The sequence below is a fragment of the Pelodiscus sinensis genome, chromosome 2 (assembly GCF_049634645.1).
Source record: "Pelodiscus sinensis isolate JC-2024 chromosome 2, ASM4963464v1, whole genome shotgun sequence".
In the NCBI taxonomy this organism is placed as follows: domain Eukaryota; kingdom Metazoa; phylum Chordata; order Testudines; family Trionychidae; genus Pelodiscus; species Pelodiscus sinensis.
This window is the reverse complement of record NC_134712.1, coordinates 223,137,661-223,161,210: the sequence shown is the minus strand read 5'-3', so window position 1 is coordinate 223,161,210 and position 23,550 is coordinate 223,137,661. Positions and strand designations below refer to the sequence as shown.

General features: G+C 41.5%; 1 protein-coding gene across 1 annotated transcript in view; it reads left to right on the top strand.

Moving 5' to 3' along the window:
- PIP4K2A (phosphatidylinositol-5-phosphate 4-kinase type 2 alpha) overlaps positions 1–23,550 on the top strand; it is a 208,592-nt gene that overhangs the window by 175,342 nt on the left and 9,700 nt on the right. The window contains exons 7-9 of the mRNA XM_075922509.1: positions 8,082–8,195; positions 19,288–19,531; positions 20,501–20,604. Coding sequence (XP_075778624.1) covers positions 8,082–8,195; positions 19,288–19,531; positions 20,501–20,604 — 462 coding nt within the window. The remainder of the gene's footprint in view (positions 1–8,081; positions 8,196–19,287; positions 19,532–20,500; positions 20,605–23,550) is intronic.

Below are 23,550 nucleotides of genomic sequence, written 5' to 3'. Positions count from 1 at the left end.
ATACAGTATTCACCAATCTAGTAGTAATACTGCACTGCAGAGTGCTTGGTTTCTTGAAGCACTTAGCTGAATGCAGGTGAAATTTTCTCTATAGTGTACACTGCATATCACTATAGGCAGTGCATGGTGTATGCTCAAATCCTAAAAATGCACTTAACCCTAAATATACAGAACATAATTCAACCTTTGTTTGATTCAGAAAGCCCCTTGGGATTTTTCAGTTCCTCAGGGTCATTATTATCAACATTATCTATCATTGTAGATGTACTAAGATTTACCCAGAGTTGCTGAGGTCTTTAATTGAAATACATTTTGTTTTTCTTCATTTAAATCATTGTTCTGGGGTGGAGCTGAGGATGACAAGTTCTGTATGCAGGCTGCCCCGGGAAGAGAGCACAATCCCACCCCTCTCTCACTGCAGTAGCTTGGTGGCAGGTGAGAAGTGCCTGTCCCTGTTCCCATCTCTGACCTCTTGTTACCTCCCTGTGGTTATTCATATCCCTCCTACCAGACCCCTCCCTTTCCATTTTATGAAAAATAATCAAATTCCAGGCACATCCCATTGTCCTGACGCATCCAAACCCTTATGATGAGAGGAAGTGCATAACATATTTCGTGGTCCTAACTCGTACTGTTTAGGAGGCGTTCTTGAACAAACGGACTCAAAGATGGATGCACAAACTTTCTCAGATATACAGTAGATAAGGTGTAGGCAATTGGGCTGAATTTATGATGACTCTGACACATCCCAGAAGCTGCTTTTTTTAAATTAAATCCCTGATTTTAGCTTCCTTACTTGTCTTCTGCCACTTTTGCATACAAGTAGAGAGCAGAACATGTAATTGAATAATGTTCTGGGCAATATACTAGTCCCAGTTACTAGATTGAAGATTTGTATTGGGCAATATCAGAAATCCCCGTAATTGTTCTTTCTATGCTGGATAACAGAATTTCCACTGTGTATGAAAATGTGGAAAACATCCAGAAAAATTAAATAAATGATATTATATTGTTTAAGAGTGTGAATAACACTGTAATTAATTGTGACTATTCTTTCATCTTGCTGTTGAGCATAAATATTTTTTAATCATTTGGTAGCCCAAATATCTGAACAATATGCCTGCTTAATTGATCTTCCTGAAGATGTGAAATTTAGCCAGGAAAAGCTTTTTATTGTTTTATCTTTTGTACCAAGAACCTCAATGCCAGTGACCCACTTATAATAAAACCTTAAATTTCTGCTGAAAATGTAATGAAGGCTTTAGAAATACAGTTTGAATTATGCAAGGAATGAGTCTGAGGGGTTAACCGTATTAGTCTGTAATTGAAAAAACTTAAAAAACAACAAATGATCTTGCAGCACCTTAGAGACCAACAAAAAACATAGATGATATGGTTGTACCTGTTATGTAGCTGTTACAAAAATGTAGCTGTTATGGGCCCAACCACTTCTTCAGATGAATGGAGCAAGAGGTCCAGAGGTACGAAAAAATAGCAGAAAAAGAAGGCCGATGGGGCAGGAAAGGGGGGGTGGGGAGAAACCCTTGTCAATTAAAGTATCCATGCTAAATGAGGGTAATAGAGTGGCTGCAAGTGCTCGATACTTAGCTTTTCATGTCATTTGGGTGTTGAATATAATGGCCCATCCAGTTCATGTCTTTGTTCAGTCCTTGGTTAAATGTGTTAAATTTGCATATGAAGGCAAGTTCTGCAGTGTCTCTAGCTGGTTTCTGAAATTATTTGTAAGAGGATAGTCACTTTTAGATCCATTAGTGAGTGCCCAGGCAAGTTAAAATATTCCCCAACTGATTTCTCTGTGTTACCATTTTGAATATCTCATTTTTGTCCATTAATCCTTTATTATAGAGACTGTCCAGTTTGGCCAATATACATGGCAGAGGGGCATTGCTGGCACTTTGATGGCATAGATCATATAAGTGGATGGGCACCTATATGAGTCTCTGATGTGGTGGCTTATGTGGTTAGGTCCTGTGATGACACTTGTATAGATGTGTGGACAGAGTTGGCACCGGAGTTTATTGCAGGGGTGAGTTCCTGAGAGAGTACGATAGAGGTGTGACTGAGGTGGAAAGAATTTGTTTCAGGGTAGGGGATTGACTCTAGGTGAGGATTGGCCTGTCCCCCAAGGCCTATGAGAGTAAAGGGTCATTTTCCAGGATAGCTTGTAGATTAATGATGCACTGGAAAAGTTTAAATTTGGGGCTGTAGGTGATGACCAGTGGTGTTCTGTTGTTTTCTTTGTTTGGCGAATCTTGAAGAAGCTGATGCTTAAGTACTTGTCTGGCTCTGTCATTCTGTTTTTTCACTTCCCAGGGTAGGTATTTAGGTTTTAAGAATGCTTGATAGAGATTCTGTAAGTGTTTGTGGGATTGGAGCAAATCCAGTTGTATCTTAGGGCCTGACTGACAACAATTGATTAGGTAATGTGTCTTGGCTAGAAGCATGTAGGTAAGTATAACAGTTGGTAGGTTTCCGGTATAAGGTGGTGGAAATGTGGCTGTCATTTAATTGTACTGTAGTGTCAAGCAAGTGGATCTCTTGTGTGGACTGGTTCAGGCTAAGGTTAATGGTGGGGTGGAAGTTGTTAAAATCCCTGTGGAATTCTTCAAGGGTCTCCTTTCTGTGGGTCCATATGATGGAGATGTTGTCAATGTAGTATAAGTAGAGTAAGGATGCTTGGAGGCGAGAGCTGAGGAAACCATAAAGATGTTGGCATATTGTGGGGTCATGCAAGTGCCCACAGCTGTGTGGCTGACTTGAAGATATAAATTATCCCCAAATAGAAATAGTTGTGGGTGAGGACAAAGTCACAAAGCTCAGTCATAAGGTGTGCAGTGGATCATCAGGGATAGTGTTCCTGACAGCTGCTAATCCATCCTATGGAATGTTGGTGTAAAGAGCTTCTACATATATCCATGACAGCCAGGATGGTGTTTTCAGGAAGATTATTGATGTTCTCTAGTTTCCTCGGGAATTCAGTGGTGTTTCATAGGTAGCTAGGAGCGCTGGTAGCATAGGGTCTGAGGAGAAAGTCAACATAACTGGATAGTCCTGCTGTAAGTGTGCCAATGCCTGAGGTGATGGATTGTCTGTGATTTCCAGGTTTGTGGATCTTGGGTAGCAGAAGAAAACCACTGGTTGGGGATTTGGGAGTGAGTTTATGTAGATTTGGTCCTGAGTTGTAGCAGGAAGCTTCATTAACAGATGGTTTAGGGTGTTTTGGTATTCTTTAGTGGGATCAGAGGAGAGAAGCCTGTAGAATCTGGTGTTGGTGAGTTGTCTGGCAGCCTGCTGTTCATAATCTGTTCTGTTTGTGATGACTACAGTACCCCCTTTGCCAGCCTTTTATATTATAATGTCAGAATTGTTTTTGAGGCTATGTATAGCATTGTGTTCTGCATAGCTGAGTTTGTATGTCACGTTGTTTGTTGACACATGTTTTTTGTTGACAATGTCAGTCCATGCGTGTTTGCGGAAGCAATCGATATAGAAATCGAGACTCTAGTTACAACCATCAGGAGGAGTCCACAGAGAGGCCACCTTCTTATAGAGTTGGTGGGGACATCCACAGGGTCAGTGTGTTGTTCAGTGGTGTGTTGGAAATATTCCTTTAGGTGAATGTGTCCCTTTTAGAAACACATACTTCTATTTGTAAAATCCACTGTGCTCTTCTTGTATTCTTAAACAGAGGATTAAAATGAGAGCAAAGGCTCGGAGTGAAAATCCATTATTAATTAAGTAGAAATAGTTGTGTTCCTCTCCTGTGCAGCTTTTCAAATATTTAGTTCTTTAATGATAGTAATATGGTCATTCTAATGAATTAGAGTATCAGTGATTCTTTCCCTACCAAGGATTTTTCTTCATTGGAAATATTTGAGACTTCATCAAAAATTAATTATCAGTTATTTCAGTAAAACAAAGTCTCCATAATTTTTCAAATGTAATCGATTTTAAATAGTCATGTGGAAAGGGGTGTTTTTTCCCCATGTATTTGGAAGACAGTTCCATGTTTAAGTGGTACCCTTGTGCATAGGTAGAACATACATATCCCCAAATCTTTGCCTATTATGTCATGCAGTATAGGTTAAGTTCCTAAATCAGTAATGTACCATCACTTTCATAGATTTGAATTCAGTAACTTTGTTGGTGAGAGGTAATGATTGTTAATACACGTCAGACCTCCCTTCTCCAGCACCCTCAGGACCTAAATGGTCTTTAACAGTGGAGTTTGCTGGACGAGGGGAAGTCAAGGCTCACTGCAGACTGTTGGCTCTGTTTCCGGGTGGGTTGCACTCCCTGCCACCTACCACTGCCTCCAGTCCCCCACCATGCCAGGCCTGGCCAGGGCTGCATCTCCCACTGTGCCAGCCCCGAATAAGGGCCAGCCTTGCTGCCTCCAGCCCCGGCAGTGGCTGTGCCGATCTGGGCTTTCGACCCACCTGAGCACTCCGCTGCTAGCCCCAGCCAGGACTGGGCCCCTGCAACATGCCAGCTGGGACTAAGGTTGTGCTTCCTACTGCGCCAGCACCGGCCAGGGCTGCATTTCTGGCCACCGGCCCCCGCTACCTCCAGCCCTGGCTGGGGCTGTGGTCCTTGCTATTAGCCCTGGCCAGGGGCTGCCAGGGCTGGAGGTAGCGGGGGCTGGTGGCCAGAAGTGCAGCCCTGGCCGGTGCTGGCGCGGTGGGAGATGCAGCCCTGGCCAGGCCTGGCGTGGTGCGGGGCTGGAGGCAGTGGTAGGTGGCAGTGAGTGCAACCCACCCAGAAGCAGAGCCAACAGTCTGCAGTGAGCCTTGACTTCCCCTCGTTCCTTCTGAACCTGGCCAGCTGGGGCTCTCTGATCCAACAATATTCGTGATCCTGCCAGACCATGGATGTTGCCGGACCAGAGTGTCCCAGATTTTAGAGGTTCAGCCTGTACTAATTTTGTATAATAAAAGCACCCCATCTTGCCAAGTACAGTACAGACTTATAGGAAGCTATGGCACAGTTTAAAATGTTTGTAGTTTAAACGTAGCAGAAACAGGAGATGTGGGATACAGGCATGTGTTACGTTTGTTTCGTTAGACTCAAACTGTTCTGTGTGGAAGTGGGGGGAGAGAAAACTAGAACTACCAAGTACCTGTCTGCTCAGCTGATCTCTTCCTAACCATTGTTAGGGCTTGGGGTGCAGAGTGTTAGTTTTTTCTTATTTTTAAAAGCCTTGTTTATGGTGTTGTTTGGTGTTTAATCTATGAATTTAGTCATTTTATAACTTTCATCAACATAGTACCTCAGTGCCTGACAGGCATTAATGATTTTCACAGCAGCCTTATCAGGTAGGAAAGGATTGCTGTCCCAGATTTAAAGATGGGGACTGAGGCACAGAGTGGTTAAGGAGATACTTTTAATGTTATAAGGTGAAGTTAGACACCCAATTCCCACTGAAAGTCCCCAGGAGTTGGTCTCTTCACTGCATGATGTACCTTTTAAAAATCTCCCCCCAAGGCCTTGTACTGAAAGCTAAAATGGTTTGTTTCATTTGTGTTACCCAGTATGTCTTTAACCATGATTGAATTGGTAGTGTTGCAGTAGAGGGAGGGAGGGTCGCCTAGGCTTCTACACGAGTCACTAATAGGCCTTCAAATGTTTTAGCCTGTATTTTAATAAGCGTTATGAGGGTGTGTCTATTATGAGAAGCTAACTTGAATGAAAGATGCCCCCTTTTTTAACCCATTAAGACAAGGCGTAAAGGACTCCCCCAGTGTCATTCAGGAAGTCTGAGGCTCAGCACAGAACTGAGTTTGCCAGAAGTATGAGGCCATCCTTCCTCTGCTTTCCCTGTCATTTGTTTAATGTGTTGTTAATACTTGTTTACTAAAAGGGTAGTTGTAAATTAGCTATGACTTTTTAAATGCAGTAATAGTCTAAAATCAGGATTAAATTAACTTCTGTACTGGAAATGAAAGGAAGTTTGGTTGCTTTTATTTTTTCATTCTTTGTCACAAGTCCCAGTCTAATTCCATATCAGTCTCCCTCCAGTCTTAAACATCCTACTCATTGAAGCCTTCTGATTTTTGGCAGCATCCCTCTAGCCCCATCTGCCAAGTCAGCCTACAGAGTTATGTGATAATTTCCTAGATGGAAAGCAATAAGCTTTACAGCTGCTAGCCCTGAATATTTTATCTGCTTTTTCCTTTTCTTTTCCATCCCAAACTACTTAGCCAAGCTAGCGAGGGAGATAATTGATATATGCTGTCACATTATAGTAAACAACCCGCTATTTGCTTCTAAGAAACATTCCAGATACTGCCCTGATGCCTTTGGGTTAAACACAATAGTGCTTCAGACTGAATATTTCTCTACGGAATATGGTATGGATGGACAGGAACCTATAATTCCTTCTCAAAAATGTTTTTAGCAAAGCAGGAGGGACTTGCACTCAAATTTATAGGCCATTTTAACAAGGCAGAAAGTAATATATCCAAAAATTGTCATGTTCAAAGCTCAACTTTCCCAAAGTTCACAGTTGTTGGGATCTAAGGGTTTAGTTTGAGCAAATTTCTGTAAAATATCTTGGGAGGGGTGGTTATATTCTGTTGATATGTGAAGATGGGTAGCCATTTTCTGAACCAGGGCAGCTACATTATTCATCCTGATGTAAATAATACATAATCCATAAAAACAAACTCAAGCAAAGGGGTTTGTTTCTATTGTCGACTCAGAGCATCCCATCCCATCTTTCGTTTGGCAGCAGAAGAGCTTTTCAGTATTAAAGATAAAAAAATATTTGAGTTGCTACGTTTTGTAGCTTGTCTACTATAAGACTCACTTTGAATCCTTTGTTCTGCATGTACTTTGGGGGAAGGGGAGCTAGAGAAAGAGTACCTCTAGGTCACTTTTTCCTTGGATTTATAAAGAACAAATAAAATGGTAGATTGTAAAGTACTGTACTCAATAAGGTTATAAGAAATGTGCTGGCATGTTTTTCTTGAAGCTACAGAAAACATTCCAGTAGGCTGCTGTTAGTTGTGGGGATTTTTCTGTGTATTTGCTTTATAGTTACTGGAGCAGTGCTCCTCCCCTGATTCACACTCAGGAGGAAGACTTGCAGACTGGGGTTGAAGTTGTCACTATGTTCAAATTAGTCACAAAGGGTATGATTTAGTAAGGTACTTAGGAATCTAAACCCCAGACTGAGGTGCCCAAGTCACTGTTTTAGGTACCAGCCAACCCATCAAATTAATGCTAGGCTGCCACCTAACTGTATAGATACCTAAACTCACTCAGTGCCTAAATATTCTCAGTAACAGTTTTTAGGTTTCTGCCTTTGGGCATGCACCTTGCTGCCTTACTCTACTGCCCAAACACCTGCCTCCTGCTTAAGGTGAATGTAAGCAGAAGAGTGCCCACGTTGTCTAATCAACTAGGCATGCTTTAGGGGCTGCCTTCTAGATTGGATCCCATTCAAAAGGTAGCCAGAGAACGTGATGGTACTGCTGTTGTCACTACGCACCTTATGGTATTTAGGCTAGTTGTGTAAATTCACCTGCAATATGGGAAATTGGGGTTCAGATTTGCCTAATAGGGAGAAGGGTTTTGAACAGGAGTCTCCAACACCTCTCGGGAGAGTGTGCTAACCACTGGGCTGTGGGAATTCTAATATAGGGTTTCTTGTCCTGATGAAGCTGTTCCACCGTGGAATAATTTGTTTCTTCACAATTAAATTTACTGAGAGTGAGTTCTGTAATTAGCAGGCTTTTTACAACATTGGTGAACTGTGAAAGCAAATTAGAATTATGTTAAATTCATGAACAAGTGCATACGATGCAGATGTATTGGATTATACTGAATGACACTCTGTATATCTGCATTTGATGTGCCAGTGCATTCTGTTGTCGTAGCTCACTAGTGCCCTCTTTTGGTCATGGGTGACATCTTGCATTTGGGGTTTGAAGTATATTCAGTCCTGCTGTGAACTGAGCTACCTTTTCCTGTGGATCCAGATTAAAAGCAGTTTCAGTGCACTCATATTTGTGTTCTTGTTCTTATTAATTAGGTTTTGTTTTTTGCATTTGTTTTAGGCCAAAGAGCTGCCAACATTCAAAGACAATGATTTTATTAACGATGGCCAAAAGATTTATATTGATGAAAACAACAAAAAGGTGTTCCTTGAAAAGCTCAAAAAGGATGTTGAGGTAAGAATGTAATCCACTTAAGTTTATATAATTATACCACACGGAGCAGCAAGTGGCAGGTACCCTCAAGAAGTCTCATGTACAGCTGTGCAAAAAACATTTGTAGTTCATAAATCATAAGTGTATTAGGTAAAAATAAACCTCTTTAAATGAAACACAATCTAAGCTTTCAGGAGTCATCATTTAATAAAGATCCCCTCTACTGTAGATTGTTGTTGTACATTGCCCGTGTCCTGATGCTGTGTTTGTACTTAAAATGCTTTATAGGCATTATACCATAGGGAGGGAGCTAAGTATTTTTATAAATGGGGAAACTTGAGGGACAGAGAAGTTGTAGCTTACTGAAGGGCATACATTGAGTCAGCCGCAGAAAACGTCTCCAAACTCCCATTCCTGTGCTTATTCCATCTGCTGTTTAATTTACCTGTCAATCATCTAGCTTTATACCACTTTAATTACGGTAGTATGAGTGCCTTGTTTATTTCTATACATTTCCTCTTAAAATAAGACTTGTATGCTTCTATTCTGCTGAATACATAGTCAACATTCAGTACAAAAATATTAGTTGATGCTATTTTTAAAACTAAATCTTAAAATATTGACTTGTCTCAGAGTAAAATAATTTTATCATTGTTGTCTGTTCAGCAAATAAGATGTATTTCCCCATCTTTTGAATAGAAGTGATATTAACAGAGCTCTCAGGCTTAACGGGGTCTTCAGCTTTTTATATTGAACTGTAGCTCTGGGATTTGTGTTTATCAGTTAAAAGCTGCTGCCAACCAGCACAGAATATTTGCAGATTATTCTAGAGGTTAATTTCTCATCAATGAGGTTGTAAATTATGATTGTGTATGAATTATATCAAATATTCACATGTGTATAAGTTTATAAAAATATATTCATCTGAAGGATTTGTCCTCAAATTTTTAGTATTCTAGGGTAGGTCAAATTTTAGACTAAATTCTTGAGCCTTTCTTTAAGCATGTAATATTTTTGCTGACTACATATTTTATAGTAAGTAGGTGGCACACAATATGTAAAGAAATGCAATAAATATAGTACCTGTTTTATCTCCAAAATATGGATCGTGTACCATCTTCTATATAGCTTTCATCTGCAGTATTTTTAAAATGATGGCAGACTTTAGAAGGTCAGTCTTACAATCACAGTCTGAGTGACTCTGACACAGTTTTGAAATCTGTACAGTAGGCTCATTAAATGTGTATGCAGACAACTATGTTGTGGTGACTTGACATCTGATCCTAATAAAAGCAAGCCAGAATTTAATCTTATTTTTTCATTTTTTCAGTTACCTCCTTCTTATTTACATAGACAGGCCACTTCTCTGTAACTATAGGTTTTTCTCCCACCTTCCCTTAATTTCCAAAGTTCTTGAGCCAGCTATCTGTTTCCATTATACTGATGTCCTTTAATCCTGCTCTCTATTAAATTCTTGCCTATCTGGCTTCTCATTCTATTGAAATTGTCTCTACAAAAGATACTAAGGAACTCTTCTTCCATTACAAGTGTGAGGATTTCTTCTCCTTGCTGAGTTACTTCAATCTCTGCTAACTTTTTACATTTCATATTGAGATCCTCTCTCTCCATGAGTTTCCATTATTGCTGATTTTACTGTTACCTTCCTAGTTGCTCTTTCAGCCTAAGCATCTATATATCTCAGTGCTCTTTATTTTTTGGTGTTTTCCAAAGATCTGTCCTTGGTCTCCTCTTCCTGCCACTGACCTCATCCACTCCTGTGGTGTATCTCATTACCTCTGTGTTAATACTCAAATCTCCTTCTCCCTTCATGATTTCTCCCCCTCTCTCCGGGTCATATCTCTTCCTGCTGCATCACCTCATGGGTGTACATTCACTTCCTTAAACTAAAAGTGTCAAAAATGACTTTTCATCTCCCCTTTCCCCAGTCCTCCTTCCTGCTCCCTTTCTTCATCAGCAAATTGGCAACATTATCCTCCTCCCTTTCACTTGAGTATGCAGTTATGGTGTTATATTTGATTCTGCCTTTTCCTTTTCTCCTCACAACCAGGATCTTGGCAAATTTATTGTCATTTCTTCATTTTAAGTGTTTTTATGGGTCTTCATGAGACCGGTCCCTAAAGAAGGGTGGGGAAGAATGCTAGTAGATGGTTAGGAACTGAACTGGATGAACTAGCCAGTGAAAATTACTTCTGAGATCCATCTGTCTGAGATGAGTTCCCAGTAAGGCCAGAAATGGGAGACATGATTTTACAAACCAGAAGGTCTTAACAATTTAGCTCTTTATCAGATAGTGTTGAACAGGAGTGATGTTCGTTAACAGTTTCCACTATCAGAGAATTGGGAGTAGGGTAGGAGAAAAGAAATACTGAGCCTCTGGAAGGGTGTGGGTGGAGTAATACTTTTTGTTGGTCATTTACACACATGTGGGACAGTGGCTGCTGTTTGCCATTGCGTGTGCTGGAGTAAGCAAAAAATCATTGATGGGCAAAGCAGTTTATCCCAGAAGAACTGAATGAAGGATATTCAACAAGGTGTATTGGGTTCCATGAATTTCCTCTAATAGGACTTGTATGGGGCCTGTTATCCACTGGTAACCTTAAGGCCTTGATGTCATCGGGATAGAATAGCAGGGGATGCCTTGTCTGGTGATGAGAAGGATTTGTGGTAAAGTGGAGGAGTTTCTTTCTCTTTCACTGGTTTCTGCTCTATAGGATGTATTCATGGGGCAAGATACATTCCTTACGTGAATGATCTCTTTTGAGATGGCTCCCAGTGAAAAGCAATTCCAGCAAACCAGTAGTTTGAACCTTTTTGATTTGCAAACTCCTAAAGAATTTTGAATGGAGGTGCAGGCTCCTTTGAAATTTTACACATAGTCTGCAGACTATCAGGGGTCCACAGACTGAAAGCCATTATTGTAGGTTAGTGTGACCCTCTTACACATAGTCCACAGACCACCAGAACCTTTGGACCACAGGTTGAACATTATTGCAGCAAGTTCATTGTGGTAGGGCTTTAGGGAATGGTACAAGATTGTCCTTGCCTTGGTATCAGGGCATACTTCCAGATACAAGCTCCTTCAGTATAAATGTCCAGGGAGGAAGTTGGAAGATGGAGGAACCACATACACACACCTCAGAGTCAGATGAGGTGTCATCTAGTGATGTTAAATTTAGACTAATCAGCTAATGGAACTGTCGATGCAGTTCGCATCAACTATTGGATTAGTTGATAAGGGCACCTGCACCTTTGAAGCGTTGCAACAGCTCCATGGAACCCAGGGCTGTTGCTACACTTCAATGGCGAAAGCGCTGCAGGAAGCACAGGGCCAGCAGGGGACTCAAGCAGTCCTCCACTGGCCCCATGGTTCCCGCAGCGCATCTGGGGTCAGGTGGGGACTTAGAGCCCCAGCTGACCCCAGGCTTCATGCAGCGCTGCCACTTTGAAATGCTGCAGGAAGCCCAGTGTCAGGCTCCACACGGAGTTTCAAAGCAGCAGCACTACATGGAGCCTGGGTTCAGCAGGAGAGTTCCCAGCTGGTCCCGGGCTGCACGTTGCGTTTCAAAGTGGCAGCGCTGCGTGGACACCAGGATCTGGCCCCAGACTTCATGCGGTGCTGCCCCTTTGAAGCATCCCCTCACCTTCCCCTCCCTCACCCTTGCTGCCTCTTTCTGATAGGCAGCGGGGGCGAGGGGGAGAATGACTAGTTAACCAGTGTGTTGACCACTATCCAATAAGCATTTGCTTATCGGATAGTCGATCTAGATGTTCACATTCCTAGTGTCATCCCCTACATCTTTGAGATAGGGTATATATGTATGAGGGGTTAGGTCACTACCTGGCCTAGAGAAGAGACCTGCAGTTGAACGGGTACTGAGGTTAGAAAGGGAGGCTGGCAAGGTAATGCTAGAGAAATTAGTTACAATAACAGCTGAAAGTATCTCATGGAGCCCTCAAAGTATCTGCCTGCAGACTGTGTCAATACTGGAGAGTGAATCACTGATGAAGAAATGAACAGAGGATAAATAGGTTTCACGAGATGGGTCAGTATCGGTGGGGTGTACCACTTACTACATCTTCATAATGATGAGGGCTCTTTGAGGCTTTGGAAGCCCTCATTAGACAGGAGTCTGGATGGTATGGGGAACTCTGGTATCAGAGATTGTGCCTAAATAAGTACAGTGTGTTTTTTGCTTCTAGCCACAAAAATGGATACTAAGAAGGATTTTGCTTTGGTTCTGACTTTTGACAGAGCCAAAAAAGTACCCAGACATGAACTTCTTCAAGACAGACCCAAAAGAGAAAATAACAGAACTCCACTTATCAGACCACAACTCAGACCCTCTCCAGCCATTATACACAATTTACAACCCATCTTGGAAAATGACCCCTCACTCTGAGGCCTTGGGAGAAAAGCCTATTCTCACTTACAGACAACAACACCCCTCCCCCCCCCCCAACCTGAAACGAATTCTTTCCAGTAACCATGCCATACAATCACATCATAAGCATGGAACCCAGCCCTTTAACCAAACACGATGCCAACTATGCCCACATATCTATACTAGTGAATTCATCACTGGAGCCAGCAACATAAGCTACCAGATCTAAAGGTCATTTGACTGCACATCCAATAATTTGATCTATGCCAGCAGTGTTCCACTGCTATATATAGTGGACAAACTGGACAGTCTCTGCGGGAAAGAATCAATGGACACAAATCAGATATACATAAAGGAAACATACAGAAACCTATTGGGGAACACTTTTATCTTCCAAATCACTGTTTAAAAGATCTTCAGGTGGCTGTCTTGTCAGAAACCAGTTCTACTAGCCGATACACAGAGAAACATTGGAATTAAAGTTAATCTGCAAATTCAATTCACATGCTAATGGACTCAATCGTGATGAAGGGTGGTTGAGGCACTATCAACTTAACACTCCTTGAAGGTGCAAACAACTCTTTGTGTTGACTCCTATGTCAGGAAGGATATTATCAATTGACTTTGATTCTTATCTGCTTCATTTTAACTACCCAATCTTCAGATACTTACCAATTGCCTCTAGCTTCCTGACTCTTACCTCCTCCTTTTTTTTCCTCCCTTCCCCTCCCTCTCCCCCAACCTTCTCTCCTATTTATTTTGGGTCTGCACATCCTAAACTCAAAACTCCAGTCATCTGAGGAAGTAGACTGTGCCCGGGAAAGCTCATGATACCATCTACATGTTTTGTTAGTCTATAAAGTGCTACCAGACCATTTGTTGTTTTTTAAGATGCTGATGTTAGTGCTGTGCTAGATGGCTTCTTGGTATGTGATCCTGTGATCATATTAAGCTCCACATTGAGAGATCTCCTTAAATACAGATCAAGGAGGTTCCCCCCCACTCCCTCATTCCATAGAATGAGATATTTTCCTCTTGGAAGGTCTGGAGAATGCCCTTGAGCCTCCAGGATCTTTGCTTTCTACAGACAGATAGATGGTCAACGGAACTGATGTACCAGAAAGAGACTTGAACCCAGTGGAGCTTAGAGAGTGTTCCAAGAGTTGGCATTCAAGTCCTTCATCATTTTTTCATATTTGCTTTTCAGTCCTAAACAGATTTTACATTTAGAGGAAATACAGGTTTCTCTCAAGCAGCAGAGGTAGTTTCAATATCTGTGGCTGAGGAGAAAGAACCTGTGATAGATCTGGCAAAGATTGAAATTCAGGATATAGGGCAGGGCTACTCAACTTTGGAAGCCCCAGGGCCCACAATGATACTCACAGCATATGCTGAGGGCTGCAACTTAAGTGTGGTGCATATACATGCAAATATATATGCAAATAGCTTCTTTCACACTGATGGGCATAAATACAAAAATTAAGGCAAGACTTCACAACACACAGGCCCCATTTAAGTCAGTTCTACTGATATTAGTAAAATGCAATATTTACCCAATTTCCACCCACATGACAGCACTTTTAATGTCAATGATGGTCCAGGAATTTAACTACTAAAATGGATATTGACAGAAGACCATTATATTGACTACTTTTTTGTTTTGGCTCCCACCACGGGCTGCAAACAAACAGGCCACAGGCCGCATATGGCCCACAGGCACTTGAGGCCATGGATATGAGGTCTGGAGGAAAATAATAACCTGAGGCCAGAATGGGCAAATAAGGAAAGAGGGGAGAAAAATTGATCAAAGCATGAACATTGGGGAGGGGGGCAAAGAGATTAAGAAAGAACTAAAAGAAATGTGATATAAGAAAGTGAAGTGTTGCAGCAAGCTGTATTGTTCAGCTAATACATGCTGTGATGTACTATCTCAAGCCACAGGTAAGTGGGAGGAAGCTGAAGTGGCAGTGGGTGTGCCTCTCCCTAGATAGCTTCATATCTTCCTATATGGCAGGTGTCTTTGTTCTCCAGTTCTTTCTTTGAGCCCATTTTTCCACCTTGCTTTCTACTGTTGACATCCTTTTCTGTGCTATTTGTGCTTTTCCTCTTCCATCTGTACTTAAAAATACCAAAATTAGTGTACTAATGTTTGATTTAGATGAGTGGCTCCCAACCTTTTCAAGCATACGGATCCCTTTATAATCTATTAAAATTTTATGAACACCCCCCCCCACCAATGTTTTCAAACATTCCATTACTTGATAATCATTTGAAATGTATAATAGTTCATGTTAGCTAAACAAATATAGTTGTATTGAGAGATAATACAGTGTGTCCACATTGAAGCGTAACAACTTTGAGGTACCATATATTTTTATTGAATAATGTGAACAGAAGAATATGTACACAGCTCATAGGTAATATGCATAAGTTACATTTGGCATATGGGTATGTATTATTGGAGCACATTAGGGTACACGTTCAACATGTGCACCATCGTAGCATGGACTATGTCACACCAATCCCTCTACACATTGTCTAACATCGCAGGTGTCAATCTGAAACATGAAAGAACATAGGGCTGGAAACTTAGATATATGATGTAGTATCTGTGCAAGATTCAGCATATTCACATTCATACATAAAAAATTATGCTTCAAAGTTGTTACATTTCGGTGTGGACTCCCTGTACTTTCCTTACTTAATGAGGCGGCTTGTGCTGTAGAGCAGATGACAGAGCGCGGATGTCTGGTTGGATTGATGACAGTCTCTGCTTTAGATCTGATTCCATGTTCAGTTGGTTCCTATACTTCGATTTTAATGCAACCAGCACAATAAATCCAGTTTTAAAAACATACATTTTTGGAAAAGCATCAAGTATTTTTTAGCCTTTTAAGAAAGTTCTGGATATTCAGTAACAGCTTATAGTCAAAAGCCAGTCGGGGGCTTTTGTTGAAGACAAACTTCAACGAGTTGTTACATCATAGTTCAGCGAGACTGTCTTGTTCTTGGAATGTCAAACTTGTGTTTATGTCAGTAGCAGAGTCCACAGGTGGGTTTCCAATCCAGTCATCATTCACATTGGTAATAGGAAAGTACTCACACAGCTGTAGTTGGAAATTTTGCATTCACTCTGTGATTTCACATTTTACGTTATCTGTGAGTTGCATTTCTGAGATGGCCAAAATATCAGACAGATTTGGGAAAGAACCATAGTGGAACTGATCAAGTTGAGATGTCCACAGGCCCAATTCCTTGATCATAGTATCAGTCTCTTCATGGACATGGAAGATAGTCACAACTTTCCCCTGTAGACTTTTAGATTAAGCCTGTTTAGGTAGCTGAAGATTTTGGCTAAATAGTCCAATTTAGCTAGCCAAGGAAACTCAGCAAGGTGATGAGAGAGCTCAAAATGATGGTCCAGCAAAAAAAATCCTCACTTCGTCACACAATTCAAACATGTGCGAGAGAAGCTTTCCTTTCAAAAGCCAACGAATTTCTGTGTAAAGAAGTAAGCTGTGATCACTGCCTATCTCATCACACAAAGCAGCAAATAGTCTTGAATTCAGTAGATGGGCCTTGATTAAATTGATGGTCTTCATTGACTCGTCCAAAACCATCCTTAGGTCAGCAGACATTTTTTTAACAGCCAGCACTTCCCTGTGAATGCTGTGTGTAGAGAATGAATGTAGCTAACGGTGCCACTGCTGTAACTTGAGTGACTACTCGGGTGTACTGGCCAGTCACTGCACGAGTCCCATCAGTACTGGTCCCCACAAATTTTGACCAGTCAATATCATGCTCCCTCCTGAAATCGCTCAACATATCAAAAATAGCTCAACAGTTGTGTTTGGGGGCAAAGATTTTCGAAAAAGACAGTCTTCTTGAAACTCTGTTGTATTCATATCTGGCGACTGACAGGAAGTTTGAATGGTTTGCGATATCCGTTGACTCATCAATTTGCAAAGAATAGAAGCAGCTTTTCTGCACCCTCTGTCAGTCAGTTCCTTAACATTCTGAGCCATTTTGTCAATTCTGCACCTAACTGTGTTATTTAAGAAAGAAATTAAACCAATCTGTTTGCCAGCCTTTTCTCTGAGCATTGCACTCACCATCTCTTTGGCTGCAGGTAATATCAGTTCCTCCCCAGTGGTGTATGGCTTTCCTGTCATGGCTATGAGGTGAGCCACCCAATAAGAAGCTTCCACTGCCTTAGCATTGTCACTGCCTGTGGCTATGTGCTCGATTCATTTTTTGCTTTCCTTAAATTCTTTGAGTTTGTTCTCAAAAAATTCAGTTGGCTTAGAAATATATTTGCCATGTTTCGTTTCAATGTGACGCTGAAGATTAGTTGGTTTTAAGCTCTCATTTGACAGCACCTCCTTACAGAGTAAGCATAATGGACATATTTCAGATGAATTGCCAGTCCATGTAAGCCCTAATTCCAAGTATATATCATTATATTTTCACATTTTCTGTTTACTTTAAGTTTGTTTTGAAGTGGAACTTGATATTCCACAATGGTCTCCCAGTTCCTTTTTAGCATCCCTGTCTTGATCCACCAATCCATTTTTGCTAGCCCTTCCTGCCACTCTAATAGGTTTTGAACAGTTAGAGTGGGGTGATGTATTCACATAACATGATCACGGAACTAAATATTTAATATATATTTATAATTACAGAATATAAACATATTTATTAATTAAAATACATAAGTATTTTTTATACACTGTACATTTATTTCAAGTTCTAGTTTAAACTTTCTGTGGACCCCCTACAGTGCCACCTTGGGTCACTAGGGGATTGCGGACAGCAGGTTGGAAACTGCCCCCGTATAAAACTATGGTACGCCCACATCTTGAATACTGTGTACAGATGTGGTCTCCTCGCCTCAAAAAAGATATTTTGGCCTTGGAAAGGGTTCACAAAAGGGCAACTAAAATGATTAGGGGTTTGGGACTGGTCCCATATGAGGAGAGGTTAAAGCAACTGGGACTTTTCAGTTTAGAAAAGAGGAGATTGAGGGGGGATATGATAGAGGTATATAAAATCATGAGTGGTGTGGAGAGGGCCGATAAAGAAAAGTTATTTATTAGTTCCCTAAATAGAAGAACTAGAGGACACCAAATGAAATTAATGAGTAGCAGGTTTAAAACTAATAAAAGGAAGTTCTTCACACAGCGTGTAGTCAACCTGTGGAACTCCTTGCCAGAGGAGGCTGTGAAGGCTAGGACTATAATAGAGTTTAAAGAGAAGCTAGATAATTTCATGGAGGTTAGGTCCATAAAAGGCTATTAGCCAGGGGATAAAATGGTGTCCTTGGCCTCTGTTTGTCAGAGGCTGGAGAGGGATGGCAGGAGACAAATCGCTTGATCATTGTCTTCGGTCCACCCTCTCTGGGGCACCTGGTGCTGCCCACTGTCGGAAGACAGGATACTGGGCTAGATGGACCTTTGGTCTGACCCAGTACGGCCGTTCTTATGTTCTTATGTTATGTAACCACTGATTTAGATTGTGAGCCACTCAGCTTATGAAGAGAATGTGACCTAATTCTAGTCCTATGCCATGTAGAATTTAGCAAGCTATAAATCCAGAAGCCACACTGTCCACTTTCAGTGGACACAGCATTTAACACCTTTCTCTTTGTGATTCTTGAATTGAGCCTGAAGTCCAAAGGGAAAAGAATGTTGTGATGAGGTCCTAATGAACTATCTATCCTGTGAAACAAAAGTCCAACATGGTAATATATAAGACTCTTAACAGCAGAGAAATTATTGGTTAACAGTGAGATAGATCCTTCACAATAAGGAAAAGGGGTTCCTTTTCCTAAAGACTTTGAGAATTACTACAACTGTTGGTAAAACTTTGATTACAGTACGCTATGTTTGACTTCTAGGCTGTTAATTTCATGTTTACTAATTACAGCATCACATTGCTAGCCCTCTACAATCACATAAACACACATTTTCTGTGATATGTTATCTGAAATAGTGTTAAAAGATTACAGCTCCAATGGGATGAAGAGACTCCCATTTGTATATTTGGCTATGTATGTGAACTGTGTGTAGGTATGTGAATGTATAACCATGTAAACGGTTAACTGATAAGCCTGGGCTTATTGGTTAGCATTCATGGTTACACGCAGGCTCCCACCGTACAGAGGCAGCAGTGCAAAGGCAATAGCCAGCTCCCCAGGAACGGGGTTACAGGTGGGAGCCAGTTCATGGGCTGCTGCTGCAAGTGTGTGTAACTGCTGAGTTTTTCAGTGGTTACTCAATTGCCTGCTTTTTAACATCCCTAATTGTAGGTGCATATTGAGGGTGACTAGAGAAAAGCATGACAGAAGCACAATGCAGCTGCCCAGCATGACTCTGCTTGTGCATTTTAGTGTTGACGTACAGCATCTGTGCCCCTGATCTTCTGTAAGTGCTAATGAGGATATAGTGAGTTTCAGATAGGAAAATAATAAAATACATTTAAAATGGACACTTTCTTCTACTCCCCCTGCCTCTTCCTTTCCCACACTTCAGGTGCCTGACAGAATCCTGAAGGTATCTCTCATTTCAAATCTTAGCCCTCCCCTCAACACAGTCATCCATTCTTAGAGGTATTTGCTATTCTTTGTAGACGTTCATCTTTGCATACTTTCCTATTTTTACCATCAAATCTAAGACATTTCTGTGTTACTGTCTTTGCTTATCACTTTCTAGTTCCTTGCTCAGTTAAAACTCATGGACTACAGCTTGCTGGTTGGAATTCATGATGTTGAGAGAGCTGAACAGGAAGAAGTAGAATGTGAGGAAAATGATGGAGAAGATGAAGGGGAAAGTGATGGGAACCATCCTATTGGAACGCCTCCAGATAGTCCAGGAAATACACTGAACAGCTCACAGCCTTTGGCTCCTGGGGAATTTGATCCAACCATTGATGTTTATGGCATAAAATGCCATGAAAGTAAGTATTTCTGTGAACATTTTTATATACAAGATGTTTTTATTCTTGCATCAAAATCACAAAGCTTTATTAACCACATCAAGACAAAATTATATTGCACATTATGATCCATTCTGTAGAAGAGGAAATTATTTCATTTTAGATGCAACAGAAAGTTGAAGGCACCTATGTTACTTGGCTTTGATGCATAATATAATAATTCTTGGACATTGTAATGTCTAGGAACACAGTAAAACAGTTTTACCTACCGCACAGTTAGCTAATGTACTTGCTCAACTGTTTACATTGCTGCATGGTATGTGGAGATACAGCGATTCTTAGAATCCAGGAGAAAAACTCCTTTGCAGGGAAGAGTAGAAATCTATTTGCTGTACATAACTCTTTTACATTGGTAGATATGACAGTACTGTTAGCCATAGTTCATAGCAAATAGGAAAAGGAGCAACTCACTGTACTGACCTATATCTCAAAAACTTCATTACTTGTAAAAATATTTGTAGACTTTGAGCCGAATTTTGTACTACAGTACTTATAACAAAATCTCGTGTGGAAGTCTGTTTTGAATAAGAAGCAAGTGGACTTACAACTGAGCAGAAATGCTTTCTATTTAAAGTTGCCACAGATACTTTGTCTGCCTTGAACTATCTGCTTTACATTGAGGCCCTGCTTTGTAAACATACATATTGGTAAATCCATTTTTCTACCATTCATAATTTAACTGTGATTTTAATAGTTGAAACACAAGTACTGTCTGCAAAATATATGCCATATGTACATGGCAATTTTTCGTATTTATATCTCAAATAATTATGGATAAAATGAAAATACATGTAAACCCTAAGCCCTGACCAAAATCAGCCTCTCCCTTTCTTGAAGACTGGCTTCATTTTAGTCATGTGTCATAAGATAGAATCTTGATTAAAGCACTTCTAAAGTCATTCTGGCTGCAATGTGTTTGTCATTCTGCAGATGCACCTAGGAAAGAGGTATACTTTATGGCCATTATTGACATTCTTACTCATTATGATGCAAAAAAGAAAGCTGCCCATGCTGCAAAAACTGTTAAACATGGTGTAAGTATCTGTTTTCTCTAATTCCATTGTGGCTTCTGAATATTTTCTATGCCCTGCGGTGGCATAGTCTAGAGGATTTATGGAAGTATGCAAAATAAGTTGTTTAACTTTTTTAAAAATTAAATATTTAAATAATTGTGATTATTTAAACTAGATAGTGATTGTTACAAGTTAAAAATTAAGAGTAAAAATGCCTTTCTGCCCTGTTCGTTATTGGTGAACACTAGAATACATGCTTCATTGGTATTCTATCATTTCTAGGTATTGTACATTTGAGACTTTTTAAAGAGAGATTTATAGCAATACACACATGAATATGTCCATATCAGAATGTGGCATATATTTATTACAGTGGCTTTGGTTGTAGGCTAGAATATCCACTGTTAAAGGCCCAACAAGTTAAAGCTCCTTTCCAGCCTGTAATGGTATTAACAAAGAATCTTTAAAAGCTATGCCAAATGCAGGTAAATACGTAATTTATAGTATACTGAATTATTTTTTCCAAACAGCCAACACTTAAAACTTTGTAACCAAATTAAAGAATAAATCTCAGGAGCTGAATAGCCTCTTACTATTGCAAATGGTGTACAGTGAAAGCCATATCTTTGCCAAAAAAAATAGCCTAACCCTTTAATAGTTTGCTGATTTGACAGTAGTTTTATTTAGAAGTCATTCATCTATTTTTTTAAAAAAATGGTTAAATATAAAGAGAACTCTGTGTGCAGAAGTCTTAACATAGGACTTGATCCTGCAAACAGGTCTGTATAACAGACCCTCATGCTCATCTGAAGCCTGCAGAAGTCATTTATAGATTAGATTGCATGATAAAGAATGCTGTTTTGTGCATTTTTTGGCCCAATCTGCTGAGAGTTTTTTCCAAAATGTATAATATGGTTTACTTCATAAGGTTTTAGTAGAATACAGTGTGGGTTTTTTTGGAGGGGGGCGGGAAGCATAAAAATGCAAATGTATACTGCTTCAGTATCTTAAAATCCCTTGTCTAAAGGATGATGCATGTTACTGTAAATAAGATACAGTGATATGGCTATCACTATTTTGATTTGGTGTACTGTTAACAGCAGAAGTCGGAATAAACATGAAGTAGGCCAGTCTTCATGAGATGAAAATTTTCCTTTCTATGATCATGACATTCTCATAAGCAAACTAGGGAAATGTGGTCTAGATGAAATTACTTACAGGTTGAACCTCTCTAAACTAGGACTCTCTGGTTGAGCAACATCCATGGTCCTGGACGTCTGTGATCCACTAGGACCATATATGTTCCTGGACCAGAGAATCCCAGTGGAGGGCTGGCAGCAGGAGCCCAATGATAGTTGGGAGAGCTAGGGTGCTGCTAGCAGTAAGGTGGGAGCCAAGAGTCCTGCTGTGTCTGGGAGCCCAGCTAGGCTGGTATTGGATGGGGGGCTGACCAGCAACTGAGCTAGGAGCAGAGCCAGGCTAGGGAACCAGGGGCCAGAAATGACCTCCCCTGATCCAGCTACATCCCTCCTTCGGGACCTGTTAGGTCCTGAGGTTGTCATACCAGGGAGGTCCAACTTGTACAAGATGGGTGCACAACTGGTTGAAAGTCCATACTCAAATAGTATGGTTTGCTGTCAAATTGACCTAGTGCAGTGTTTCTTAAACTTTTTAAGACCTAGGAACACCGAACAACAAATTTTTTTTTTTGTATAGGGAACACCAATGATTTTTGTTGAGCAAAAAAAAGGAAGGAAGGAAGCTTGCTTTCTCCAGCCATTTGAACTCTGTTCTCTCCGTGTATGGTGACCAGATTTTCTGAACCAAAATTAGGGACACATTACCTACACCCCATGACCTTTGTTTACTATACCCCTGACTCTTGGGGTCAAGATGGACACATGACCAGAAATAGAAGTAACCTCCTCTAAGAACTTTTCCCACCATCCTTCTACCCATAGAGGATGAGTTTGGCCCCCACCAAAGCTCTCTCCTCTGGTGCTGGTCTCCCCCCTGCAGGTGTCTGCCCTTCTGCTTCACCCTCAGAAACTCCTGCACCTTCCCTTACCCCTGCACCCTCCCCCTTCCCTCACTGCCCCTTTCCCCCCTTTCCCTCTTTCTCCCTGATGCCCATCCTCTCATGTCCCTCTGTGCCCTCACACATGACTTGCTCCATCTCCACCTTCCTCATGCCCATCCCTCCTTTCAACCCTTCTCCCAGCACCTCCCCCTCCCCTTGCTTCGTCTTGCCCCCAATGCCCGTCCCCTCCACCGTCCCACCCCCACTGACACCTCCCCTCCTTCCTCCTGCCTTTTCCTCATTGTCTCCATTTGGCCCCCTGGCATTTCTCTCTCCTCCACCCTTGCCGGGCCTGGAGCTGGGCCGCCCACGGTGCTAATGTTCGTGCCACATTCCAGTCCCTGCATCAGCTTTGGCTCCCATTAGGAGGAGTGCGGAGGGGAAGGAAGAGAAAGCCCCCACCCTCCCAGATCTAGCTTCTGGAGCACAGCAGAATGAGGGGATCCACGTACTGCCACTCCCCCAGCAGATTGGGAAGGTGTAGAGGAAGAAAAGGCCGTGCACAAAGCACACCAGCAGAGCCCAAACATACCCCACTCTGTAGTGCTCCAACCAGCACCCCTCCCCCTCTAGCAACAGTGGCAGCTGCCTGTGGATGGAGGAGGCCAGGCTGGCCGCGCACGGTGGAAGCAGTCCCACAGCGGGAGGGAAGGGCCACCGGGGAGGGGGGTGCCAGATGGTGACGCATGCTGCATGGGAGCTTGCCACCGGCAGTGGCCCTGGTTGTCTGCACAAAGCACCAAGGGAGCCGCTTATGTGCTGGGTGGAGGTAGGGAGTTGCTGTTGTGCCACGCTAGTGCTGGGTGTCTTTAAATCCGGGACTGTCCTGTGAAAAAAAGGATGTATGGTCACCATATCTCCGCAGCACACCTCCGACTGCCTCGCAG